A 27,987-nucleotide genomic window follows, 5' to 3' on the forward strand; every position below is an offset into this window, starting at 1 on the left:
GAGACTTGGAGCCTAGTGCCTAAAGCCTTCAGTGGGCACTGCTACTCTGGGTTACTCACGAAAGTGCTCACAGTGACAGAGCCAGATCTCAGCCCAAGCCAAGCGCTAGCTCTGTTGCTTTTTCTCTTTTTTTTGGGGGGGGGGGGGTTGTTTCTCTTTTGAGCTAAGTTCTTACTCTACCTCAATCTTGCTTCATACTTGTAGAGTCCTCCTGCCTCAGCCTCCCAAGGGTAACAGGCATGATCAGCCATGCTTGGCTAAGCATTACCTCTTGATATGTTCCAAGCTGCCAATCCTTGAGGGATTAAGGTCCACCTCCAGCTTGAAAGCTGCGTTCTGCTTACCGGCTAACATCCTCTCCGAGACAGATTCATTCCCACAAAAAAAAAAAAAAAAAAAAAAAATCAGCATTCCTTTCCAAGTCCAGCTGCCAAGTCATTCTTGAAAATGATGCTTTCTCTTCAAAGACATGGACCGCAGGGCTGCACCTGATTTATTACTAGCTAGGCGAGGTAACCAGTCACATGACCAGCCTAGGCAGCACTCTGGGACTTCTGGTGGCGTGCATTACGATTCTAGTCTCTATTTTACATTTATAGCTCTGTACTTCCCCTTGAATGATCTTCCTGGAACCTGCTAGCAGCGTCTCCTCTGAAAGCATACAGATCAGAAAATTACAACAGTTTTGATGTATTTTTCTACCCCTAGGGAACACCTCAAACCTTCCTCTAAGGCCATTTTATCTGGAATGCATGGTTCTCGGTTCCACTCCCCACCGGCCAACACACACAGCTACCTGCTCCGGCAGACAGCCCTTGCCAGTGACTCTCAGCAAAGGAGCCGTAACTTATCCCTGGCCATAGATCCCTGTGGTGTAGTGTCTGGGGACTGACTGGGGGTCTCGTCTTGAAAAGGAGAGAGGGTGGAAAGAAAGTTGAGAAAAAAGATTTAAGAGACTGAGTCCCACGATTGTACCTTTGTTGTTCTTAGAAGGGTCCCAACCTTCTTTGGAAGCAGAACCTTCTAAGAAGACCCTGTGAGAGCTATGGGCTGTCTCCCCACACCAATGCTGAAAAAGTGACTGATACATAAATCCAGTCAGTACACGTAAGGGGTGCAGGGGGCACCTTCTGAAGCTCATTTAGAGGTCCCGGGGAGTCCTTGGTCCCCATGTGATGCCCTATTCTAGGTCCCTCCTGCAGCTGGATTGCTCGCTGTGACTGTTCTGAGGCTCCAGTATCAGGACTTAGTCAATTATTTATAATCCACGCCACACTTCAACCTTCTTGTTTCACATCTCCTCCTCTGTAGTTACACTGACTTGGATAGAATCACGTTATAAAAAGACCTTTTTTATAGGGTATAGGGGTGGTGATGTCTGCTCCGAGTGCTCTCCAAGAGACTTTCCCGAGGTCTCAGGGACCTCAATGGTGCTTCCTAGAAAACTTACCTTGACTGGATCCCAGCCCCTCCCCTCTCCTTCCCCTACTCCAGCTGCTCTTTCTGACCATGTTTGCACCCCCCTTCTTCTCTCTGCATTTATGTGACCCTAGGGCTCTAAAACTGAACCCACCACCCCCCAGCATTCTACACACTCAGGGTACAGTCCCCACCTCCATGCTCACATTGTACCTTCATCCTCGACCCTTCTGAGCCCTAAGCCTATGATCTAATGATGATCCATTGTTTGAGCGTCACAAACCTTCCTGATGTCTTCAGCTCCGCTCTCCATCCTTGGCCACCCTCCATGCTTCACACCAATAACCTTCCTCTCTTCCCCACCACAGTGGTAGCCCCTCCTCAGCTACCTCTACCTGAGGGCACAAGTCAGAAACTTAGGCAACATCCTTGACCTCTTGAGCTTATCCACTGGCCCTAAAACCATAATTGCTGCTTCTGTTGATGGCTCACTAAAACTAGATGCTAAAACTATTGCTGAAGACACCTTGCATTCTGGCTTGTAGGACATGGAGGAAGAAAGGTTCCTCCCTGGTTAGTACCAACAATTCCATGAAGGTTGCTGGAAGAGAACTATCATCAACAGTCTTCCTTAGTTGTGAGCCCCACATGCTGCACTACTGACCTGCCAAGCAAGATGTACCCACTGGTGAAATAGTGGCAAACTTGGTATGGGGGTAACCACTCACTTCCTGATTAAACCTGAGGTCCACTGCACAAGGGAGAATTCATATCTGGTATTGTAAACCCTAGTGAAAAATTCATGACTGGAAAGTCAGAGGCCCTAATGGGGAAGCCAAGTCTGTCCATTCTTTTGCAAAAATTGACATGATGTGCCCAGCAAATTGCCTTCTAAAGAACTATATTTATGCCCCCGGATTAGTACTGCTGTTGGTTTTGGTCAGAGAAGCTTCTGGGCAGCAGTAACTGCAGGGATTTACAATAGGTCAGTGATGAGTATAAGGGACTGTTGAATGCTCAGCCGTAAGTAGGTCATCTGCATCACACCTTCCAAAGCTCGGAGAACTAGCAGAAGAAGGGGAGCAAAGGATGTAAGTCAGCAGCTACAACTATCTGCACAAGACTTAGTCCATCAATATCCTGTCATGGATCACGGAGGAGCTCACGCAGCTCCATCTTCCTGTGAGGATCTATAAACAGTAATGATTGGTTCGTGGGGGAGGGAGAGACATGTTCTTCAGTGATAAGGTGTCCATGTTTCTGTAACCAACCCTATCAGAATACACTGAGACAGACAGACAGACACACACACCAATACACTATGAGAATAGAAAAAGGATTAGTTGGGAAAAGGATATCAGTGGGAGGAGGACAAGAGAGATGACTATGATTAAAATAGATTAGTTATAACATTATTAATGTATGTAAATGTCACGATGAAGTCCATTATACATAACTGATATATGCTAATAAAACGCTATTTTTCTTTTATTTTTTCTTATTTTTGTTTCTTGAGTCAGGGACTCTCTACATAGCTCTGACTGTCCTGGAACTTACTATGTAGACCAGGCTGGCCTCAGATTAAGAGAGATTCACCTGCTTCTGCCTCCTGGAATTAAAGGTATATGCCACCACACCCAGCCTAAAACACTTTTTTTTAAAGTTTAACTACATTAAACTCAATTTCAGCTTTCTGCATAGCTTCTCTCTCCTTACTGATTTGACTTTTTCCCAACACAGAGTCTACCAGAAGCAGCACAGTTAGGGAAGTATGAGATAGGCTAGCATACCTTCAGGAGGATCAGAAATTTTGCAAATCTGGGGAGAATACAGATTAAGACAAGGGCCTAAGATCCCTCACAAAGCTTTACATGTTGTACCACCGACCTTCTCCCCTGGGACCACCGAAGGGTTTCCAGCAGCTTCGGTTAAGGTGTGTATCCTGCTTGGTTTTTGTCAATTTGACATTTGTGTCTACGTTTACCTAGACAAATGTGGAAAAGGAGACTCAGTTGAGAAACTGCCTCCATCAAATTGTCCTGTAGGCATGTCTGTGGGTCATTTTCTTAACTAATGACTGATGTGGGTGGTACCACCCCAGGGCAAATGATCCTGGCTTGCATTAGCAGCGAACTTTGGAAACTGAATCTGGAAGCAGCGTTCTGTGGTTTCTTCTTCAGTTTCTGCCTCTAGCTTCCTGCTTCTGGCCTCACCCTCCCTCTACAGCGGACTATGATCAGAATGTATAAGCCACAGTGTTTGACTTAGCAACAGTAAAGTAAGCTGAGACAGTATCCTTCTGATACTGATTATTACTAAAAGCAAACTGAGACAGTATCCTTCTGATGGATTATTACTAAAAGCGAACCGAGACAGTATCCTTCTGATGGATTATTGGCTGTGTAACATAATGGGAATGTTAAGGGAGAATCAGGAGCTTCTTTTTTGAGTTTTTACTCTCATTGATAAAATAATTCTATGGGCTGGAGAAATAACTCAGAGGTTAAGAGCATTGACTGCTCTTCCAAAGGTCCTGAGTTCAATTCCCAGCAACCACAGGTTGGCTCACAACCATCTATAATGAAATCCCATGGCCTCTTCTAACATTGTATATGTAATAAATAAATAAATCTTTTTGGTTTTTCGAGACAGGGTTTCTTTGTGTAACATCCTTGGCTGTCCAGGAATTCACGCTATAGACCAGGCTGGCCTCGAACTCACAGAGATCCGCCTGCCTTTGCCTTCTGAGTGCTGGGATTAAAGGCATGGGCCACCACCGCCCAGCCTTAAGAAAATAATTTTAAAACAGACACAGAAGGAAGCTTGGGGTCTTTTTCAATAGAGTCGGAGAGAATAGCAGTGGAAGAGATGCTGACAATCTTGACCACTGCTGGGAGGAGGGAGCCAAAGAGGAGACCAAGTTATGCCTTTTGAGTTAGGCAAGGAGGTTGGCAAGCAGCCAAAGCAAGGCGGGGGTGTCTTCAGAGAAACAGTGAGGAAGTCCAGAGCCTCAGAGACAGCATGCTTAGGCTTTGGGCTAGTATCTGAAAACGAGACACACAAGGAGTTAGACTTTCAGAGTCTAACTCAAGCAGGCCAGCTGGGCAGGCACGCCCACAGGAAGATCTGATCGAGACAATTCGTCAACTGAGTCTCCTTTCTCAGGTGCATCTAGGTAAACCTGGGCACAAATGCCAAATTGACAAGATCGACAAGCCACTGCTGTGAGAGAAGCTTCCTGAGGGGCTCAGGACCTTATCCCATTAAGGAGTAATTATTCCTCCCACCTCTCTTTAGCTTGTCTTCAGGTGAGTCAGCTTTCCTCAGAGGTGGTCTCCTAGCCAGCTGACTGACAGGTCCAACTAGATCAACTTTCTGAAAGTTCCGTTTGTTTATTTATTCAATCATTATGTCCTGCGTTGGGGGGCACGTGTACACACATGGAGAGCCAAGGAAAAGTTTTTGGAATCAGTTATCTTCTTCCACTATGTGGATTCCCAGGACTGAACTCAAATCCTCAGATTTGGCAGGAAGTGCCTTTACCTGCTGAGTCAGGTTCTACCCAGGTTCTACCCAGAACCAGAAGAGAAGCCAGATTCTAATCTTTTGACCAGGAGGAAGTAGCTTTCCTCTAATGGGACTCAACAAAGCCCCGATACCTTCACTTTTCCATATGACATTTTACCTAATTTTTAATTTTATGTGTATGGATGTTTTGCTTGAGTGTCTGTGCACCATAGTGTGCCTTGTACAAGTGGAGACAAGAGGAAGGTGTCAGATGCCCTGGAACCAAAGCTACAGATACTTGTGAACCACCATGTGAGTGCTGGGAATTGAACCCAGGTCCTAAGAGAAGCCAGTGCTTTTAATCACTGAACCTTCTCCAACCCTATTCATATCTCCAACCCTATTCATACCCACGTGGGTAACTAGGAATTGAACCTGGGTCTTCTGGAAGAGCAGTCAGTGCTCTTAACTGCAGAGACATCTCTCCAGCCCCAGCATTTTAAATCTTAAGGAGGAGACATTTGTTACAGGACATAGGAGGGATTTATCCTCATTGGTCTCCAAACCTGCAATCAATTGTCTAGGTACCTTAACAGGAAGAGGGGATGGTTGAATGAGTCCTTAACTGCAAATAGGAAGAAAACGGGTCAGGCCTTATTCATGAATTATTTCAGCTTGTGCTTCACTAGATAAATCTCTCAGTTTCTTACCCATCTCCAAAAGAAGCTATAACCTCATGGCTAGAAAGATATGTAAGTTTTTCAATCAAGTCTAAACAGGAAATAAAAAAATACCTACCTCAAGCCTGTGCTATGTAGTGACATCCTGTCTCAAAATCAAACAAAGATGTAGTTCCGTTGATAGGGTGCTTAGGTACTATCACAGCACCTCATACACTCAGCTTGGTGGCACACTCAAGTAATCCCTGCACTCTGCAGATGGAGGTAGGAGGCTCAGGTCAAAAGCATCCTCCACTTTCTAGGCAATTTGAAGCTGGCCTGGGATGCCAAAGACCTTTTCTCTCTCCCTCCCTCTCTCTCTTTTTTTCCTTCAGAAACAGGGTTTCCCTGTGTGGACCTAGCTGTCCTGCAACTTGCTCTGTAGACCAGGCTGGCCTCAAACTCTAGAGATCTGCCTGTCTCTGTCTGAGTGTTGGGATTAAAGGCATGTGCCACCATGCTCACTGAGAGACTCCATCTCAAAGCAAACTAACCCATCACTGAGGAGTAGAGAGCAGAACCCAGAGTAAAGTTGTAAGCTACTCTTATTCACATGATATATTGTAGGAGCCAGCCATGATAAGCTAAATAAAAACAGATCACCCAAAGGAAGTTCTTTCCTTCCAACCATTACTACCTGCCAGAGTAGGACTCAGCCATCGATAAGTTTAATGGAGGCCTGAGTCTCAGTAGTTTACCCTGAAGCAACACCTGGTTGCAGAAAGAACCACAAATTGAGATTATTTGAGCACCACCCAAGAACAGACCATCTAAAGGAAATGCCTAATGTTCCAACCATTGTAAAAAGGATCACCTGCCAGCACACTCAACAGGATGACTCTAGACAAATGTCGGCCAATCAGGGGTCCTGAACCTCAGAAATTCCTCACCCCCACCTTTACTACTATAAAAACCCAACTCTTAACTGAGCTTAGGGCTCTCCGTTTATTTCAATACGTTGGACATGTAGAGAGACCGAGTTTGCAAACTTGCACAAAATAAAGGCTCTTTGCTTTTACAAATGGGACTCGGTCTCCTTGTTGGTTTTTTGGGGACTTCGCAGATCGAGGCATAACAACATATAATGAAAATCTTATATGAGCTCCCCCCACCCCCCTTCACGCACACAAACACAAGTGTATGTGGGATGTGATTTCCTGGTTGCAGATCCGCAGCACTTTTTTTTTTTTTTTTTTAAACTGGGGGAAACCAAGTAACTGCTATCTCTTCTCTTCACTGGAGGATGCTGGTGGTTCACCAACACAACCAGTCAGTCCCCTGGGCAGGACCATGTCCTTGCAGTGAGCATCGGTAGAACTTGACCCTCTCCCCTCCATTCTTCATCCCTGGCTTCCAACTCCTTCCACGGGTCCAAAGTCTTGGCAGGAGTTGCACTCCTGGGCACTGTAACTGAGCAAGACGGTCCTCCTTGGTAGGCCGGAATAGGTTAGGGTTCTGCAGGACCTCAACCCACGTGCTCCGAGCCTCCCTCGTCAGGCACCGCCTTCTTGCCCAACAAAAACTACATTTCCCAGGATGCATAGAGGCGGGTCCTTGCTTCGGGTAGGGGCCCCTGGCGGTGCGCCGTCCCGTCGCCTGTTCGGGGGCGCGCGAACTGGCACGAGGACAGAGCCAAAGACCCGGAATGAGTTTCCGCGTAGTTCCGCTGGGCCGTGCCTGGATGTACTTGGTCGTGCCGGGCCAGGACAGGCGTGGGTGGGGGCCTGAGTTAGTGGTACTGGGGTCAGGCGCTCGGGACAGCCCGCGTCTTGCTGAGGTCTCCGCCCCGTCCCGGCCGGGCCGGCCTGTCTGTCAGTCACTGGGGCGGAGGCAGCGACCATAGCGGGGCCAGACCCGGGAGGCGAACGGATCGTGGGCCAGACCAACGGAGAGGTCCTAGCTCAGCCCCTCAACTCCACCGACTCTGCCCCAGACTCGCGAAACTGCAACCCCGCGCTTCCTTGGACGCCTCTGTATCCCGCGAAGGGTTCTCTCCCGGGTGATCTCCCAGCCCCTTGACCTCATAGCATCTAGGAGCTCACCCAGACTAGGGTGTTGTGGGTACAGGCCGTTGACCCTGTGACCCCTCACGGGACCGGGCCTCGGTTTCCCCCTTAGGCCTCTTTCCCCTATGACTTCTGATTCAAGGGACAGAGCCGTGACCTCCCGCTAGGACCCTTGCCTGGGAGCGCCTCACTGACGCCTCCCTTTTGGGAGCCACCTCAGTGGGTCCCCTTGGAAGAGCACACCCTTTGACCTCTGCAAGCCCCCCTACAACTCCAAACGAGGTGGGGAGGCCTCGGCAGCCATGCCCGCCCTGGGCATCCCCTCATCCCACCACTTCCTGGGTATTCAAGCCGGGGTCTAGCAGGGGGCCAACAGCCGAAGGGCTGGGGCAAGAGACAGATCAGGGTCCACCTCCCTGCCAGGCAGGGAGCAAAGATGGAGCGGCGGGAGGAGCAGCTGGGGGCTGCAGGGGCTGGAGCAGCACCAGCCTTGGACTTCACTGTGGAGAACGTGGAGAAGGTATGAGGGCCTCGGGGTGGGCACGCCAGTGACAGAGCAGAAGTTCTGGGGACAGACACTAATGCCAGAGCTCAGGCCTGGGCTCAGTGCCCGCTGGGATGATGCCCCTAGAGCACCTGGTATTTACCGTCTCTCGGCAGGCTTGGATAGCAGTGTTGCAGTGCCTAATGGTCTATTTTTGGCTTTCTGTAGACAGAGTCCCCTTTCGGACAGATACTCTAGGGTCTTAGGTTGTTCCCTTCAGGGTGCTGATGGCTTAGACCTCTAGCCAAATTGGCTCCTGTCCAGCTCCAGGAGAAAGGCAGGAGCAGTGCTGGAGGAAGCCAGGAACTCACAACACCTGCCACTCAGCCATCCCCTCCCCCTTTTAGAAACCAAACTGATGCTAAACCATCCCGGACCTGACTCGCTTTGTTCAGTCAAAGGTTCCCAAAAATATCTGGAACTAAAAGCACCTGGATTATGTTTTCATTCATCTTCAGAAAAGGGTCTTTTACTTATTGAATGGAAGTCAAGCCAATCCTGGGCAGGCAGGAGTGTCTGGCTCTCTGGCTTTGTGCCGGATTCAAGGGGCTTGGCTCTGCTGGCAACTTAACAGGCCCTTCCTTAACTCACCTGCTTCCTCCCAGACTTCTCCATTTTGCCCAGGCCCTCTTTTTTGGTTTTATGCTTCTCCCAGCAGCCTGGAATGCAGGAATGCATGCTCACACACATGCACACACACACACACCTGGGATGAACAGAGAGCTAGGGATACCTTGCTGGACAGCAAGGGGCACTTGTAGAAACTCATTTGTTATTCCTGAGCCCTGTTTCCCCTAACAAATGTTGAGAATGCATCCCTTCTGTTTCTGTTTTGTGTCTACTTTTGCATCCCTGATGGCTAAACAAGGGGCAGTATCCATAACTGGCTTTCAGGAATTATAGATACGGTTAATGGGTTAATGGATGGAGTCCATTTAGGGAACCTAGCCCTTGAGGCAGGGCAATGTTGGCATGGCGGCACATGGTTCCTTATGCTACCAGGGAGATGAGCCATTGTTTTCTTACTACATGAAGTCCCATTGGAGTTGGGGCCCTGGGGATTCTGCTCCTGACAGCTCCTGGGTAGGCACTTGCTTGAGCTGCTTCTGGCCAAGGCTTCTCTGCGTCATCTGATTGGAGGCTTACATGTGCGATGTGAAGATGCTCTCGCCCTGCCCTCCCTTCCAGTGAATCTCTATTCCAGGGCTCCCTGGCCTGAAGCAGCCCTTCTCAGATTGCACACTGGCTTTAGTGCCGGCCTCCGGAGTGACCTCGGGATGATCCTGGGGAGCAAGTGGGATTTGCTTGTTGGTGTCGGTGGGAGCAGCTGTATCTGAAAGGGCCAGCCCCCCTCAGGCTATTCTATACTTGTCTCAAGCTTACATTTACCCCTATGGAGCCATTCCTTCCTTCTAGGCCTTGCCCTCACATACCTCCCTGTGGGAAGAGCCCAGCCCCCACCTTTTCCGCTTTCCCATGGAGAACCCCTCTCAGAACCCATTTGTACTATAAGAAGAAGATATGCTAGAACATGGGCAAGATTCAGGCTCTCAAGAGGTCAGCTGAACCCAAGCTCTCCCTTCCTGCTCACTCCCTCTCCCCCCAGTCAGGGAGAGGCAGCATCTTGCAGAACCAAGTCACACCCTCTGTTCTGGGCTCTGGCAGGATCCAGAGTAGCCAGCACCTGCTCAGTCCTGTGCTGTCCTGCAGGCGCTGCACCAGCTCTACTACGACCCCAATATTGAGAACAAGAACCTGGCTCAGAAGTGGCTGATGCAGGCCCAGGTCTCTCCACAGGCCTGGCATTTCAGCTGGCAGCTCCTACAGCCGGACAAGGTGCCTGAGATCCAGTACTTTGGGGCCAGTGCCCTGCACATCAAGATTTCTCGCTATTGGAGTGACATCCCCACTGACCAGTATGAAAGCCTAAAGGCACAGCTCTTCACCCAGATTACCCGCTTTGCCAGTGGCTCCAAAATTGTGCTGACGCGGTTGTGTGTGGCACTGGCCTCCCTGGCTCTCAGCATGATGCCTGATGCTTGGCCGTGTGCCGTGGCAGATATGATTCGACTCTTCCAGGCTGAGGACTCTCCGGTGGATAGCCAGGGCCGTTGTCTGGCTCTGCTAGAGCTGCTGACGGTACTGCCCGAGGAATTCCAGACCAGCCGCTTGCCCCAGTACCGCAAAGGTCTGGTGCGGACCAGCCTGGCTGTGGAGTGTGGGGCTGTCTTTCCGCTGCTAGAGCAACTGCTCCAACAGCCCAGCTCGCCCAGCTGTGTGCGTCAGAAGGTGCTCAAGTGCTTCTCCAGCTGGGTGCAGCTGGAAGTACCCCTGCAGGACTGTGAGGCGCTCATCCAGGCTGCCTTCGCTGCTCTGCAGGACTCAGAGCTCTTTGACAGCAGCGTGGAGGCCATCGTCAATGCCATCTCCCAGCCTGATGCCCAAAGGTGAGTTTGTCTCTGGCTTCCCAGAATGGGACAGCCCCATCCGTCCAGCGAACGTTAATGGAATGTCTGTCATCCTCTTTGATCCTATACTGGAGACAGAAACAAAGATGCAAGTGAGACAGTCCCTGTCCTCATGGTTGAGAAAGCGAGGCAGACATTAAACAACTAATTATCTGGTAGACTGCTAAAATATTTGCCTCCTGTCTTCCCCTCAGCCAGTCACTAAGTCCTGGCTGTTCTGCTCCCGATCATATTGCAGATCTATTATTTTCAGTTTCTGCTGCCACCCCAGCCCCAGCTGTCATCATTCCCAGATTGTAGCAGAGCTTTCTTACCAGTCTCCTGATTTTCCCCTCGTGTTGTCCCCTTTGTCATCCCGACAGCCAGAGTGGCCTCCTGAAAATGAGGGTCTACTCTTTCCCTTCCAACCAGTGTTTAAAGTTCAGAATCGTGGGTCTAACTCCTAAAGACACCTGCACAGCGAGGCACACACCAGCATCATCTCATGCCACTCTCCTGACTTCCTGTGCTTCCATAATGCTCTTCTGCTCCCTGCAGCCCCTGGGCAGGCACATCACCTCCACTGCAGCTTTAGTTTTGTTCACTTCCAAGAGAAGTACCCAAGGATTCTTCAGACCAAGCTTGGGCTTCTCTACTGTACTGGGGTGGTTTTTGTTGTTGTTGTTACCATTAAGTTTTTTGTTTGTTTTTTGTTTTGTTTTTCAAGACAGGGTTTCTCTGTAGCTTTGGAGCCTGTCCTGGCACTCGCTATGTAGACCAGGCTGACCTCGACCTCACAGAGATCCGCCTCCCTCTGCCTCTGAGTACCACAACAGGCACAAAACTCCAGAGTGGACAGTGCCACAGCACATTTAAAGACCAGAAAGAGGGTGAAATGAGTGAAGTTTGCGTTTGTCAAACATTCATTAGGGCCTTGCTGTGTTGGGCCCTGTGCTGAACACTTGGAACACACAGGTGGAGGCTTTAACTCATGTCAGCTGCTCACGATCTGGGTGGGTAACTAGCATTCAGTACGAACAGAGGGAGCAGTCGCTCAGAAACCCAGGGGGGGCACTTAGCTCAGTCTGGGGTGTACGGAAGCCTGCCCAGAGGAAGTGATAAACCAAGCTGTACTCGGATGTAGTCAGGTACAGTTGATGGATTTGGGGAGAACATCCCAGACAGATGGAAGCACCCAAGCAAAGTGAAAGATGTGAAGGAACTAGTGGTGGCTTGTATCATTAGGTCAGAGAGCTGGACTGGAAGGCCAGACTTGTAGGAGGACCAGGTTCAAATCATGCAGGACCTTGTCAGCCAAGCTTGAGAATTTTTTTTTTTTTTTTAATCCTGGAACTGGTTTAAAGTTACTAAAGGATTTTACATGGAGAAAATGGTTTGTTGAGATTCTTTTGGGTGTAAGTTGGGCCGGAAAGAACAAGACTGAAAACCTGAGCCTAATACTTGAGAGATAGAGTTTTGGAAATCCTGGGTAGACATGGAGGGGAACACCACTGAAAGCTGCGTGGGAGGTGACTCAAGCTTTGGCGACAACCGGGTCTGAGTTTGAATTTCAGAGTTCGTTTACTAATGTGAGACCTTGGGTAGAACCACTTCTGAGCATAAAAGGAGGCGGTCACACCAGACACAAGGAGAAGTTGCAGTGCTAGGGCATTGTCATGTGCACAGGGCCAGCCCTGGGTATTCAGTAAAGAGTATTCCAATTCCTTGAGAGGCGGCAGCTCTTTTGTGGCTTTTACTCAGGGGAGGAGATCAGCAGCACCCATTAGTACATATATGCTGTGCTTAGGCCACGTGCTTTAAATTAGGAGCTGCATGCATGATGTTTTTGTCCATCTACCATTTGTGATTAAGTTTAATGGTAGCCTTGTTTTCTCTTTTAAGAGAGAAACAGAAAGCTACTGTTAAAGTGACTAAAGCTGTTTGCTTTTAAAATTGGTGGTAAGAAGTAAAAACTGTTAGAAGCGGTGGGCTAGAGCTCCCACACGAGTATACATGTGCACACATGGGTAATGTTGTTAAGCACTGCCCTTTAAAGTTCTAAAGGCTGTAGACAGAGCAAGGGCTCAGTAGTAGTGCTTGCCGAACATGCATAAGCCTCGAGGTTCAATCCCACCACTAAAGAGAAAAGAAAAAAAAATAAGTGTTGGCCGAAAACATTTTGGTTTGAAGGTTAGATAAGAGAACATGAGATGTTTAGTGTAGTTCCCATGTACTTCATAATATCCCATATATGTGCTGATATTTGCTGTTATCTTTGCAGGGGCAGTTAATAGGATACCTCTGGGTCCCTAGCATAAGGTGGATACCAAGTCAGAGCTCTTGTGGCCGCATGAGGCTCAAGTGCTGAATGGGCTTAGGTAGCGGCTAAGGAGAATTAGCAGGGCAAGGACCAGGGTGATGGTGGGTATCCTTGGATACATCTAAGTTTACCCTCCCAGACTGTCTCAAGAGCTTTAGCAAGTAATTGATGCCCCTTCTCTTCTGAACAAATGAGCAAGCAAGGGGCCAGTGAGAGAACCCATAGCCTCCTGGGCGCCCATTGGTTGCAGCCCCTTGGTTGCTTAGCAACTCTTCCCATTTTCTCAGCTCTGCTCCCAGAGCTCTAATTGTAGGTCTGGGCTGAGCTCAGTGTGAGCGGCAGCCAAGACATCCCCAACAGCTCTGCTTCAGCTGCAGAAGCTGACCATCTAGAGCCAGGCCTCCTGGATACAACCTTCACCGTGGTCCTAAAGACATCCATTCTCTCAGGCTTCCCCTAACAAGGCTAGAAACCTCTGAGGCCTCAGACTTGTTCTGTTTGCTTAGAGGTCTCCAGTATTGTATGGTAGAAAATCTACGCAGGCGAATTCACTATGGGTGGGCTACAACAAGCCAGGAGTTGGCCTAGGGACCTGCTCTGTCCAGGCTAGTTTGCTATATTTAGGTTAAGAAAGTCACCTTGGGTGACAGATTCCTGGGTAATCCGGACTCTGCCTTCCTGGGTGTTCCAATATTAGCCTTCCCTCCAGCCCAGCTTGCACTGGTTTCATCTTTATTTTCTGTTCCTCTACACTTGCTCCTGCTTTCTGGTTCTCTCCTTTGAATTTTCCCCCTGAAACACATTTTTTGTTTGTTTGTTTTTCAAAATAGGATTTCTCCGTGTAGCTGTCACTGTCCTGGAACTAGCTCTTATAGACCAGGCTGGCCTCGAACTCCCAGAGTGCCACCTGCCTCTGTCTCCTGAGTGCTGGGATTAAAGGCATGCGCCACCACTGCCCAGCTTGAAATATATTTTTAATACTGGAATACCTTCTCATAGAGAATGGGGTGGGGGCAGGGAAGTGAACTGGATGGGGTGTTGGGCTCTTGTCATGAGGTCTGGGGATACAAACCCAGATTGGCATAGACCCTTCGCAGGAGATTGTGTTGGGGCTCGGAGAGGGAAGCAGACCTGTAGCAGTTTAAGACTGTCTCAGTCTAATCTGTGTCTAAGTTCCTGTTTGACCTTGAACAGTACTCTGAGCCCTTCTAGGCTGTGTTGCCCTTGATCTATCCTATCTAGGCTCAGATAAAACCTACTAAGAGCCTTCACTGCCTACCTTCTGTCTGCATGAACTGGCAAGTAGAGGATACAGCAGAGATGCTGTGGAGATAGCCTTCATCTCAGCTGCTAGGGAGCTTATGGGTCCTAGCCTTGGCCCTGACCCTGACTCTGTGCTAGAGCCTGGCCTGAAGGTACCCATTGTCTGATGGTGCAGCCTGTGTCAGGATCCTGAGACTGAAGCTATCCCAGCTGTCTCCAGGCGATACCCCCTGGGGCTGTCTCTGAACTGGGGTGGATGTCTTTTACTAGCAGAATCTAGAATGGGGGTTATAGAAAAGGAAGTCAACATTCCTGGTCTGGGTGCCCCCTTATGTCCTTTCATCTTCTCACTAAGGTCCAGATAGTGTTGCTTAGCAACTTGCTTAGTCCAAATCTAGGTAACATGGACCTTCAGTCCTCCTTCCTGCCATATATAAATTACTACTGGTTGACATCAGAGAGGTTCCAAGTACCTGACCTTCCCCACAGAGTGGATGGAGTTACTGTCGCCCCCATCTCCCTTCCCCTTGTGTCCTGGCTCTCACTGCCTGCCCTGTCTATGCTCCAGGACTCTGACCTGGACATTATATTTCTCTCTGTACTTTCTTCCTGATCAGCTCTCTGACTCGTGTATCGTTAGTTACCAGCTGGAGATTCCCAAATCTGTGTCTTGCTCTTCCTTCTCTACTGGGCGTCAGGGTTTTATGTCCTGTTCTTTCTAAGCACTTCTACTGCACATCTTGGCTAACGCAGGACGTCACCTCTTGTTAAGGCATCCTGGTCCTTCTCTATGTCTCAGTAACTCCAAGCTTTACTTATCTGGAGAACTGTCTTTTGTAATCAGCCAGTTATTACGTACTGTCCATTTTACCTGTTAGCTCTAAGTTCATCATCTTGTTCACTCCAATCCTGCTGCCACCAGACACGGGAGCTGGGACTTGGCGGCAACTAGTGGGAACTGATGCCCTGTGACATTCCAAAGTCCTCTTTATGATCACCCTTGTCCAGTGTCTCCTGACACTGACCAGTTCCTTTCTGGATTCACAATAACCAAGTACCACAAATGGACGGCTTGAATGACAGAAATGGCTTGACAGTTGTGGCGGCTAAAGTCTGAAAGCAAGGTGTCAGCAGGACTGTGCTTCTTCTGGAACCTGCCGAAGACTTCTTCCCTGCCGCCTCCTGCCTGGCGGTTGGCTGCCAGCTGCCAGCAAGGTGTCAGCAGGACTGTGCTTCCTCTGGAACCTGCTGAAGACTTCTTTCCCACTGCCTCCTGCCTGGCGGTTGGCTGGCAGCTTTGCAGTCCTTGGCTTGCAGCTGCCAGCTCCAGTGCTTGCCTTTCTCTTCTCTTGGCATTGTCCCATGACGTCTCTCATCACGTGGCTGTCTTATAAGGACAGAAGTCATACTGGATTAGAAGCACAACAATCTGTCTGCAACAGTGCTTTTTCCAAGTAGGACCATGCTTTCAGGTACGGGGAGGGGGGGGAGATAGGTTGCCAACATCATCAGTTTGTGTATGTGCACAACAGCCTCAGTGTTGTTCGTAAGGAGTTATGGACCTTGTATTTTGAGACAGAACCTCTCACTGGCCAGAGCTTACCAAATAGGCTAGGCTATTGGGCCACCAAGGCTCTGGAACCCTCATGTCTGTCTCCTCAGTACTGGCATCACAAATACATCCAACTTTTTTGGCATAGACTATGGATATCGAATTCATGTCCTCGTGGTTGTATGAGATGAACTATCTCCCCAACCCTTCAACATATCTTTTTAGGAGATGTACAGTTCAACCTATAACAGTCTGCCTCCGGGCCTCCAAAATTCTTGTCACTCTCATGCAAAACACATTCTCTTTATCCTGATTCCCTCCGAGCGTTAACCCATCCCAGCATCAGCTTCCAGTCCTGCTGCAGGAAGTACTTCAATCTGCATCTTAGACTTTCTTGTGCTTCCTGCCCAGAGCTCTCCCAAAGATCTCTGACCTGATGTTCTCAGCATGAGCAGCATCAAAGTGGCCTTGGCCTCTTTTTGGTAGGAAGGCTTTGGTGGAAGGCTGGGAAATTGTGCTTCTCTCTCAAAGCTGTTGGGGTTGGGCAGACGACTCTGATGGGTCACCTTACCTCATGCCTCTAGGTATGTGAACACACTCCTGAGACTCATTCCGCTGGTTCTGGGACTGCAGGAACAACTGCGACAGGCAGTTCAGAATGGGGACATGGAGACCTCCCATGGCATCTGTCGCATTGCTGTGGCCCTGGGCGAGAATCACTCTCGGTAGGGAGTGGGGCACTGATGGTGGGATGGCAGGGCCCATTGAAGGTTAAAGTTATGGACCCTCATTGGAGAGGTACAATGAGCTAACTCTTCCCCATCCCAGGGCCTTGCTAGACCAAGTAGAGCACTGGCAGAGCTTCCTGGCACTCGTTAACATGATCATGTTCTGTACGGGCATTCCTGGCCACTATCCTGTCAATGAGACCACCAGCTCCCTCACTCTCACCTTCTGGTACACGCTGCAGGTATGTCTGTGTGACCGTCAGTTGGACTGAGCCTTCATGAAGCTGAATCATGCTTCTGTAGTTGCTGGGAAAGTGGCTAACTGTCTTTCCTGACTTTCTCAGGATGACATTCTGTCCTTTGAGGCAGAGAAGCAGGCTGTGTACCAGCAGGTGTACCGGCCAGTCTACTTCCAACTGGTGGATGTGCTTTTGCACAAGGCCCAGTTCCCTCCCGATGAGGAATACGGATTCTGGTCCTCAGATGAAAAGGAGCAGTTCCGAATTTACAGGTGATGCTAGCAGGCCAACCCTCGCTCTAAACAGTCTTAAATAATTAAATAAGGGAAGAGGCAATCAGTCAGCCATGGTTACTGACTTCTGGGGGCTCCTTTCTCTAGTCTTTAGGCAATTTTGCAGGGTTATAAGGGTTCATGAGTAGGTTCCTGGATTATGTTAAAGATCCAAGCAGTATAAAAGGCCTTCATCTGCTTTTCAGGGTGGACATCTCAGACACGCTCATGTATGTCTATGAGATGCTGGGGGCTGAGCTGCTTAGCAACCTCTATGACAAGTTGGGCCGTTTGCTCACGAGCTCAGAGGAGCCCTACTCCTGGCAGGTACCTCCCAAACCTAATTCTCTCTGCCCTCCATAACTTGTTACACCCTCCTCCTAAGTCAAACCAGTGGTACCTTCTTTCCCCAGCACACAGAGGCCCTGCTCTATGGCTTCCAATCCATCGCAGAGACCATCGATGTCAACTATTCTGATGTGGTGCCTGGGCTCATTGGCCTCATCCCACGGATCAGCATCAGCAATGTGCAGCTGGCAGATACTGTCATGTTCACCATTGGTGAGACCTGGCATTCATCCATGACCACATTCTTAGAGCTATAGCACTCATCCCTGAGCATGGCTGGCCTGCTGAATCCTTCCCCACACAGTCAGCCCTGCAGCCAGCTAACTGTCATGGCAAGTCTTTTCTGCAGTGCACTGAGCTGCATCTCAGTGATACTAGTTTGCTGTTATTAGTGGAGCAGCAGTGCTAGGCCTCCGTTGAGTGATCCTTTTCTGCTTTTCAGCATTGAGGCTCGTGATTGAGGTCAATGCCTTTATGCCTGCATGACCCTCTGAGCGCTCTGGATGTACTGAGGCTGTAGCTCAACCATTCCGAAAGCCTTGCCTGCCTCACAGAGCCTTCTCTTTGCCTTTTCGTCCAGGAGCTCTGTCTGAATGGTTGGCTGACCACCCCGTCATGATCAACAATGTTCTGCCCCTTGTGCTGCATGCCCTAGGCAATCCTGAGCTGTCTGTCTCTTCTGTGTCTACCCTCAAAAAGATCTGCCGGGAGTGCAAATACGACCTGCCACCCTATGCTGCCAATATTGTAGCTGTCTCCCAGGTATGTGGTGCCCCAGGTGGTGCAGGCCTCGGAGTGCCCTGCTCCACACTGATATGTTATTCTCTACCCCCAGGATGTGCTGATGAAGCAGATCCACAAGGTACGGCTCAAGCTTTCTAGAGGTCTCATTGGATATTTGGTGGGGAATTGCTTACCCCTGAATCCTGCTTTTTTACCTTCTCTTCCTGACTTGTCTCTTAGTCTTTGTTCTTATAATCCTCCCCAAGAGGCTCATTCTCCTTTCTACTCACAAGCAGATGTGGTCAGGATGGACCATCCCTGTTTTCTGCCCCACAGACAAGCCAGTGCATGTGGCTAATGCAGGCACTGGGCTTCCTGCTGTCAGCCCTGCAGGTGGAAGAGATCCTTAAGAACCTGCACTCACTCATCTCCCCCTACATCCAACAACTGGAGAAGCTGGCAGAAGAGATAGTGAGTGAGCTCTGGGGACCTGGGGCAGCACTGGGACTCGGGGGCTTCTCTGTGCACATCTGGGTGGAGATGTTGGAGTTGGCACTCAGGGCTGGTGGTGAGTGATCTGGCCCCTAGGCTGGGGCTCAGAGGTCTAGAGCTTGATTTGATTCTCCCCATAGCCTAATCCCTCCAACAAGCTGGCCATTGTCCACATCTTGGGGCTTCTTTCCAATCTCTTCACCACACTGGATGTCAGTCATCATGAGGATGATCACGAAGGCCCTGAGCTCCGGAAACTGCCAGTGCCACAGGGACCCAACCCAGTAGGTGACATTGTCTTTGCCACTCCCTCCTCCTTTCCTCGTGGGATTGTCTATCACTCTCCAACCTTGTCGATAATGTTGGCATTGCTTCTTGACCCTGCAGAGGTTATGCATTTGGTCCTTTGACCTTCCACTTTATATGTGGCCAAGTTATTGCATCCCTTGTCCTCAGCTAGATGATGTTTTCCTTGTCCTCAGCTCAGCTGAGGTGAGGTCATTAAGGTTTATTTTACCCCCACCTGTGAGGGACACTGACCTTATCCTTTGGTCCCATTGAGCTGTATTATGAGCTCGTGTTCAGTCTCCTTAGGGCCTCCTGCTTGAGCGTTCACTTTCTCCCACAGGCACTCAGGTTGCCCGGTTGCCTGCCGTTGAGAGGAAATGCACAGAAACAAGATTGTTGCTGGGCAGGGTGATGAGTGCCGTGGGTTTGGGATGACCTCTTTGCTTTTTTGTTTTTGTTTTTCTTTTGAGACAGGGTCTTGCTAAGTAGCCCTAGTGGCCTGGAACTTGCTATGTAAACAAGACCGGCTTTGAGTCAGAGATCCTCTTGCCTCTGCCTCTGCCTCCCATGTGCTGGGCTCAAAGGTGTTTGTAAGTGGATTGTTTTTTTTTTTTTTTTTTTGCTTTTGTGCTGTCAGAGATTGAATATAGGGCTCTGTATCTGTGCATGCTAGGCAAACACTCTGGCACCAAGCTACATCTCCAGCCCTTCAGGTGACCTCTTACAAACTGTCTGATCTGGGACAAGCCTCAGTTTCCCTCTCAAAGGGGTCTGCATCTGCTCATTACAGGAGCAGAGGGGGGCTTTAGTGAGAGAGGCTGGCAGACTGTAAAGTTCTATACAAATACCAGGGGCTGCTTTGGTCATTGATCATGCACACCCTAGGCCTTCTCCTGGAAAAAAGAAGCCAGGGACACCCTGGCCTCTGCTCAGCACCACACCTTAGCGTCAGTTCCCATATGGGCTCCAGGCCAAGCCTGGGCCTCATCGTCCTGCAGAGCCCCCTTTCCTTCTGTGGCAGTCATCATCCTGCCTTCCCTATCTCCCAGGACCCCAGCCTGCTCTCTGCTCTGCCATAAGCTGCCCGTATCTACGCATCCCTTGGGGCTCCCTGCCCCACGCCTGTTTGGGTGAGACAGCATCTCTTCCTCCTCAGGGGCTAGCCCATTGCTTTGTTTTTTTCTGAGCAGAAATGAACAGAGAGTGAGTTTTGTTTTGTTTTGTTTTGTTATGTTTGCAAAGCTATTTCAATTTTATCAAGAGCTTAGGACATTTCTGCTTTGCAGTTCTGAGTCCTCCTCTGAAATGACCTACAGTTCAAAATATTCTCTTTCATTTCTGGGGGGTTAAGCACACCATTTCTTGCCCCATGGGTCCTGTGTACCACCATCTCAATGTGCAGTCGAGGGTGAGGGGTTGAGCCCTTTGCCTCCGGCCAGGTCCTCGGGTAGGCGGCAGCAGTGGTACCTCACTCCTCCCTGTGTCCTTAGGTGGTGGTAGTGCTACAACAAGTCTTCCAGCTCATCCAGAAGGTGCTGAGCAAGTGGCTGAACGATGCCCAGGTGGTCGAGGTGAGCCCTGACCCTCTCTGCTCCTGGGCTGATTTTGGCCAAAAGTGCCAGAGTAAAGGATTTGCGGCAACACTGACACAAGAAGAAACGTCTTTTGGGAAGGCATCCCTACCCTGCCGCCACCCCAGACTCACAGAAGTGCTGGGTGAAATAAGAGCGACCTTAGGACCAAGTAGCAGGTGCCCATTGTAGCACCAGAGGCCTGGCTCTGCGTTGTCCTTTTGAGTTGAGATTTCAGTTGTTCTTACTGTCCCCTGAAAGGAAATGGTAGCGACGTAAGTAGCAGGAGCTAAGTGACGAAGTTTGAGCCCGTGCTCCTCGTCTTTTGCCCCTTCTTTTCAGGCTGAGGAGTAGATGGTTTACCTTGCTTGACTTGCAGGGTTTGACCAGACTTCTGGGTAAGGGTCCTTTCTTTGGCCTCCCTCCCATGACCTGCTGACGAGGGTCTCTTTTCTTTCTTCCTCAGGCAGTGTGCGCCATCTTCGAGAAGTCTGTGAAGACACTGCTCGATGACTTTGCCCCCATGGTGCCGCAGCTCTGTGAGATGCTGGGTCGGATGTACAGCACCATCCCCCAGGCCTCTGCTCTTGACCTCACTCGGCAGGTAGGTCTTCTGGTTTGGGCAGTTGGTGCTCCGGATATCACCCTACTCAGAGGTCTGGCCCTGGGTGGGTGGTGTCAGATGGCTGCCATGGCTGGGGTCCCCGCCTGTGTTCCAGGGGTGTTGCTCTGCCCTGGTGAGGCAAACCTCAGCTGACCAGCCCTCCCTGCTTTGTTGTAGCTGGTCCACATCTTTGCTCATGAGCCTGCCCACTTTCCCCCAATCGAGGCCCTCTTCCTGCTGGCCACCTCCGTCACACTCACGCTCTTCCAGCAAGGTAAGTGCCAACCAGGGTCTCTGCTGCCACCGCCACTGCCACTGCCTCTGCTTCCTCCACCGGGGAGCCAAAGCTACCCACTCTGTTCTCCATCCCCTGGTCGCACGTGGGACTTGATGGGAAACGGGGGATGAAGCTCCGCACAATTGTTACCTATAAGTAGTTGATTCTCTGGGCTTGAGGTGGATAAGATGGTGAATGGTGTCTTTACAGCCTGCCTGTGCAGCCTGGCTACTGGGGAAGCTGGGCTCAGACTCTGAGGGACTTGGGGCACTAGTCTAGCTCATTGCCTTTGGGATATAATGAGAAGTTGGAGGAGCATGGGCTATGAAACCGGGGAGACCTAGAATCTAAGCTCATCACCACCAAGCTAGTTGTGTGACCTTGGACAAGTCACTTGCCTTCGCTGAGCCTCCTTTCCATATCATTTCAGGCACTCTAGTTCCTAGGGCCTGGCTTGGGCTTCTGTATATGAAGTACTCAAGAGTGTTGATTCCTTTTCCCATATCAAAGTTTAGTCCTTTCTGAACCCAGAGTCCCTTTGACGGTGGTCCAAATCCCTCTTTCTGTGGCCCTCTGCCTAAGAGAGTTGGAAACTGGTTTCCTCTCTGACCCAGGTTCTGCCCTGGTACAGAAGCAATGCTATTCCTCAGCCCCCTAAGCCTGGCCTGGATTTGAGCTTTTAGGCCAACTAGAGGTCCATCCAGAGCGCAAGGGTACTCCTAGCTCATATTGTTCATGTCTGGTTCTTTGTGGACCATGGAGCAGACCAGAGTGGGAGGAAACCTGGTGTGACTGTCCTCAACTCCACCTCTTCCACTGCTTGTACTTTTTTCTGGATGAGTCCCAATGATCTTGAATGTGTTCAACTCTCAGTGGGTCCACTCCTTCTCACCTTCCATGAGCCCCTTCTCAATTTAGGCTCAACCTCACCTGAATTAACTCCATAAACACCTGCCCCATCTCCAATACATCCAACATGCAGCAGTCACACTGTACTGCACAAAATAGTAATATGGTCTCATTTCCTTTCTGGCCTAAAACCCTCAAATGCTGACCTTTGCCCTCAGGTTATTGTCACATTCCCATATGACCAAACTTGGGTGTATCTCTAATGTTCTCTCATGAAGGAAAGGGAGCAGTCCAGCCACACCCACGTGCCTTGACCCTCCATTTGAAAAGTGCTCACCTTGCTGGGTGAGCGCTCACATGCCTTAGTTAGGAGGCAGGCATTACTCCTCAGACAAGTGACTCTGAGGCACAGCTGGGTCCTTGTAGCTATGTGCCACCCTGCACCACACTAATGCTGAAATGAGCACAGGCCATGAAATGAGTAACCTCCAAATGTCCGTCTCTCTGCCTAGTCTGAGCCCCCTAGGGGCAGGATTGCATCTCTACTGTATCCCCTGTGTCCAGAATGAGGCCAGGCTCAGACACTGTTGAATCAAGGAGGGTTCCTTGCCCCCAGAACCTTCCTTCCACATTATCTGACCCAAGCAGGAAGGGAACTGCACACTGAACACTCTTCTACAATGGGATCCAGGCATATAGCCCATTGGACCTTTCCAGGACCCGAGTAGTGCAGATTTCAGAGATGAGAGGATCAGCCTTAAGTAGTAGCTCCTGGTAGCCTGCAGAAGGAAATGAGGGAGAGGTTACATATTCCAGGTGGGGAAATAACATCTGTGGCTTACACAAGATCACACAGCTACTCAGTGGTGTTTCAGGCAGGAGCTGCAGGCTCATGCCTATCAAAGCTGAGGCAGGGATGGCCAGCATCATTACCTGTCGGGCAGCATGGTCCCCATACCTGTTTTGTGTCCCAGTTTCGGGCTTCTTCAAGCTCGCCTTCCCAGTGGATGTTGGGGTAGCACAGTGACTGATTCTCCCTTTTCTTAGTATGTCCAGACACTGAGAGCTGTCCTCAGCCCTGAGTTTGGTTTCCTAAGTCTCTGTCCCATGTCAAGAAATTTTGCTGGGATGGAGCAAAGTCGTGGCCTTATGATGCAGTTTACCCCCTGGCCCTACCAATGATGTCTGACCAGCCTCATAGCACCCAGGGCCCTGCCTTACCCAAATAAGAGTTCTTTAGTTGAAGTAAACTGAACAAAATGCTTCCCTTGGCCCTATCAAGAGCTCTAAGACCATCAGACTGAAGGAGACACTTACTCTAGCTCTCATGCCCTGGACTTCCCAGGGTCTTTAGCCAAACCTCAAAATGAGCTGCCATGGACCAACCCACAGCCAGCTCTGCCCTCCCCTAAGATGGCTGTGATGGGGAAGTATGTGCCAAGAAGCAGTGTAGGGCCACCCCAGACCGTCAGAGCCGCAGCATGTTTCCTCAGCCCTGTGGAACCTAGCAGTGTTTGAGCACCGAGGGATTACTGGGGGGACTGGGAAGTAGGTGGAAGGCCCCTGGGGGAGCTGGGGCAGACCCTTCCTTCACTTTGCCGTCTCTTTCTGTTGGGCTTCTCCCAGTTCATGGTTTTTGTATGTTTTGTTTCTTTATCTTGCTTCCTGCTGCTCATGTGCCCCACGCTGTCTCCTGCAGGCTCTCAGTCCCACATAACTATATGAGGTTGAGTTGCTGTTTGTATAATTTTTTCTTAAGTTCCATCTTTATTATATTTTAGGGCCCAGGGACCATCCTGATATTGTTGATTCATTTATGCAACTCCTGGCACAGGTGTGTTTTAGTTTTATTCATTCACGTTCTGTTCTCTATCTTTCTCTTTCTCTTATGTTGAAATTCAATTTAAGCCTATTTTTAGCTTTCTGTTGACAAATTTTTTTTTCTGTTCAGTTGAATAGAGTTTCTTCATCTGTTTCCGTGGAAGTTGACAACCCAACATCTCCCTTTAGTGCCCCTTTGCCTCAACTAGCTCAGTCACCTACAAAGACCAGAGAGAGGCTGGTCCTGAAGGGAGGGACTGGGAGAGGAGGGGGTGGTGACTGTACCCAGCACTTCCTGTGTGGCTGGCTTACCCAGAAACGTCAAGGGTAGGACTGAAGTTCAGGGCCTGGGCTTCACTGTCCCCGTGCTCCCGCCGGGGACTGCATGCCTCAGTGCTCCCAATGCTCTTAGGAGGTAGCTGGGAGCAGCTCCGAAGAGCAGAGCTCAAGGCGAATGTACACTGTGCGGCCCAGAGTCCATTTGGTGGAGAGTATGTGGGGCTGCTGGAAGTGGGGTACAGGCTCTGCTGAGAGACCTCACTAGGATGTGTTTGTGCCTGGGGTGTGCTTAAGTGTGTTGACCTTATTTTGTATGTTTGGAGTTTGGGTATGGAAGGGAGCAGACGTCATGTGCTGTAAGTAGGATGCACGTTGTGCGGAACATTAAGACATGTGAAATTGATGTGACATGTGAGGAGGGTGGCCTCTACACTGTATGTGTGTTGATGTATGATGTTAGACCATTGATGGACACTAAACATGAATATGTGTTGGCTGTGTGTGTGTGTGTGTGTGTGTGTGTGTGTGTGTGTGTGTGTTTGCTCTGGTGGGGTGAGTTTTTAATGGAAATAATGTTGTGAGTTGTTACCATGCCAACACTGAATGAGCGTGGCATGGCAGATGTATGTCAGGCTATGGGAGGATGGAGGTAGTGTGATGGGTTCCATGTTGGAGGATCCCATGGGTTGGAGTAAATGGGGTGCCTTGCTTGCTCTTCCCATATTCGCTGAGTTTGAGGTAAAGCTGTGACTCTAACAGACTGTGAGCACATACAGTAGGTGTGGCTCTTGCTCACTGGAGCCCACAATTTCACGGGGATATGAGGAGTGAAGAATAAGAGTGTGCTGACCCTGGATGGATGTGTGTGGGATCTGTGAGGGTGTGCTTTGGCAAGGAGGGTGTTTGAGTGTATTTGTGGGTATGTTGGGATGGTGTACATGGGAGAGGGCTGTGAGTGTGTGGATTTTGGGGATGTGTGGGGTTGGGTGTGTAACTGTAGTGAGAGTGTGTTGTAAGTGCAGACTAGTGGATGTGAGGGTGTGTAAGTATGACAGAGGTATGTAAGGAGGGCATTTCAAGTCGGGGTACATGTAGGGGTGTTTGCACTCGGATAAACACGAGGGCAGACAGTGTATGAGGGGTTGGAAAGGTCTATGGTGTACGCTGGGGACGTCCCTGGAGAACAGCAGTGTTTAAGGACTGTTGGAGCTGTGCCAAGCGTCTTCTGTGACTCAAGGATGTGCCAACCATGTCTGGTAGCACTTGGGGCAGGCCATCTGCCCCATCCCTCCACCTGCTACCCCATGGCAGCACTGGCTCCTAGGGTGGGGATGGTTGAGCAGGCCTGGACAGAGTATCCTGGAAGAGAGAAGGGAGGAGGGGTCTAGATCTTCTACTTTTCCTCTTCTTGAGGAGGAGCTGGGAGAACGAGAGGAGTTTGGGTTGGGGCTGTGCTGGACTGGGGCTTCATGTCCAGTTGTTATCTCTGCCTCTTGCTACCCTGCTCACAAACCCAAGGGTCCTCCACTTACTGTGATTCAAAACACAATCACTACTGGCCACCTGGGGCCTTTGGAAGGGGAGAGAGGAAGGTTTTTTGCTTAGGGACTGATTTGGGATCTAAAAACTCTGCATTAATGGTCCCCACCTACAGCCTCTCCCATCCCCGGGCATTCGGGTACACCTACATGTATATTCGGCATCCCCGGGGCAGCTTCTCACTTGACTGAACTCTGGGGTAATGTGAGTTCCCAGAGATGTCTGGGCGGCATCCAGTACATGTGATGTGTGAAGTTAGGAGCTCGGGTGGCAGGTGAGTGGCGGGGTTGATCCTTGGAGCTGCCTGGAGCTGGGCTTACCAGCTCCACCTTCTGCAGGCTTTGAAGCGGAAGCCAGATTTGTTCCTGTGTGAGCGATTGGATGTCAAAGCTGTGTTCCAGTGTGGTAAGTGGGGCCAAGTGGAGAGTTGGGCTTGGGCTCCCCTGCATCTCTAGGCCCCATCTGATTTACCTCCACCTCTCCCACAGCTGTGCTGGCCCTCAAGTTCCCTGAGGCACCTACTGTCAAGGCCTCCTGTGGCTTCTTTGTGAGTTCAATGCTAACCCCTGGCCCTTGTGCCCCTAGGACTCGGGGTGGAGGTGTGGTGTCCAGATCTTGTCCTCAGGGAGAGGTGGGAAGGAGATGGGGCTCACGGGCCTCTCATCTTCTGCAGACTGAGCTCCTGCCTCGGTGTGGGGAAATAGAGTCTGTGGGAAAAGTGGTACAGGAAGATGGCCGTATGCTGCTCATAGCAGTTCTGGAGGTGAGCTGGAGTAAGTGGTGGGCCGGTATGTGGGGAGACCTTCACTGCTGAAGCAGCTGGTATTGTTGGGGTGGGGGGCTGGGTCTTTGGTTTCCTAAGCTGTCTGATTCTGTCTCTCCCGCGATTAAATATCCGAATGTTGTTGGGGTTGCTGTGAGGATCTGTGACGATCTGGCTCTCAGAAGACAGTGCCTACTTAAAGAGCTTGGCTGTGGACGTATCCCAGAGAGCCTGCAGTGTGCCTAAGACTCCTTGCTACAGCGGAGAAAGGCTATGTACTGAGAACCCCTCTTTCTTAGGCCATTGGGGGCCAGGCCTCCCGCAGCCTCATGGACTGCTTTGCCGATATCCTGTTCGCCCTGAACAAACACTGCTTTAGCCTCCTGAGCGTATGGATCAAGGAGGCACTACAGCCACCTGGTTTCCCATCTGCTCGTCTCAGCCCTGAGCAGAAGGACACTTTCAGCCAGCAGATCCTTCGGTGAGCGGAGCTGGTGTGGGCCTGAGCTTGGGTCTGGAGGTGATGGTGTTGGTGGACAATACTAACTAACATGCTCTCCCTTCCCTCCTCCAGTGAGCGAGTGAACAAGAGACGGGTGAAGGAGATGGTGAAGGAATTTACACTTCTGTGCCGGGGACTACATGGCACAGACTACACAGCTGACTACTGAGGGACACCTGTGTCCCACTCACCCCTTCTTACCCCTTCCTATTCCCAAAGAGTAAACCTGCATCCTCACTACTGCCTGTGTCCTTTCTGTTTCCACCTTCACCTAACTGGACCCAGGCCTGATGGAAGAATCGAAGGATGCTTGGACCCAGGCCTTGGTTAACAATAATAGGGACGGGGGGCTGGAGAGATGGTTCAGCAGTTAAGATCAGTGGCTGCACTACCAGAGGACCAGGGTTCGATTCCCAGCACCCACATGGCAGCTCACAACTGTCTGTGACTCCAGTTCCATGGGATCCAACGCCCTCACACAGACATATATGAAGGCAAAAACACCAATGCGTATAAAATAAATAAATTTAAAAAAAAAAACAATAATAGGGACGGCTGGGCGGTGATGGCTCATGCCTTTAATCCCAGCACTTGGGAGGCAGAGGCAGGCAGATCTCTGTGAGTTCGAGGCCAGCCTGGTCTACAAGGGCTAGTTCCAGGACAGGCACCAAAGCTACAGAGAAATCTTGTTTTGAAAACCAAAAAAAAAAAAAAAAAAAACCAACCAAACAAACAAAAAAACCAAAACCAAAAACAATAGTAGGGTCATAGGCTGGGTGTGATGGCGCATGCCTTTAATTCCGGCACTTAGAGAGGCAGAGACAGGCTGATCTCTAAGTTCGATACCAGCCTGTCTATAGAATGAGTTCCAGGATAGCCAGAGGTAAAAAGTAAGAAAGATCTGTCTCAAAAAAC

The 27,987-nt window shown here is 50.1% G+C and overlaps 1 protein-coding gene across 4 annotated transcripts; it reads left to right on the forward strand.

The window, feature by feature from the left end:
• The first annotated feature begins 7,405 nt into the window (after positions 1 to 7,405).
• Ipo13 (importin 13) lies at positions 7,406 to 27,312 on the forward strand. Of its 4 annotated transcripts, none has more exons than XM_048450509.3 (20): positions 7,427 to 8,171; positions 9,906 to 10,642; positions 16,362 to 16,502; positions 16,606 to 16,747; positions 16,850 to 17,016; positions 17,223 to 17,343; positions 17,430 to 17,577; positions 17,945 to 18,126; positions 18,200 to 18,226; positions 18,424 to 18,558; positions 18,720 to 18,863; positions 20,358 to 20,438; positions 20,905 to 21,042; positions 21,220 to 21,316; positions 23,950 to 24,002; positions 26,146 to 26,212; positions 26,296 to 26,354; positions 26,481 to 26,570; positions 26,870 to 27,051; positions 27,145 to 27,312. In XM_048450509.3, the coding sequence occupies exons 1-20, from the start codon at positions 8,088 to 8,090 to the stop codon at positions 27,239 to 27,241; spliced, it is 2,892 nt and encodes a 963-aa protein (XP_048306466.1). In that variant the 5' UTR covers positions 7,427 to 8,087; the 3' UTR covers positions 27,242 to 27,312. The 4 variants fall into 4 exon arrangements, 3 of the variants coding, with proteins under 3 accessions (XP_085554906.2, XP_048306466.1, XP_048306467.1); XM_048450510.3 differs by having other exon boundaries at positions 7,429 to 8,171; positions 9,612 to 10,642; XM_085698780.2 differs by lacking the exon at positions 27,145 to 27,312 and having other exon boundaries at positions 7,406 to 8,171; positions 26,950 to 27,050.
• Positions 27,313 to 27,987: the final 675 nt, after the last annotated feature.

This window comes from Myodes glareolus, chromosome 3 (genome assembly GCF_982192425.1).
Source record: "Myodes glareolus chromosome 3, mMyoGla1.1, whole genome shotgun sequence".
NCBI classification, from domain to species: domain Eukaryota; kingdom Metazoa; phylum Chordata; class Mammalia; order Rodentia; family Cricetidae; genus Myodes; species Myodes glareolus.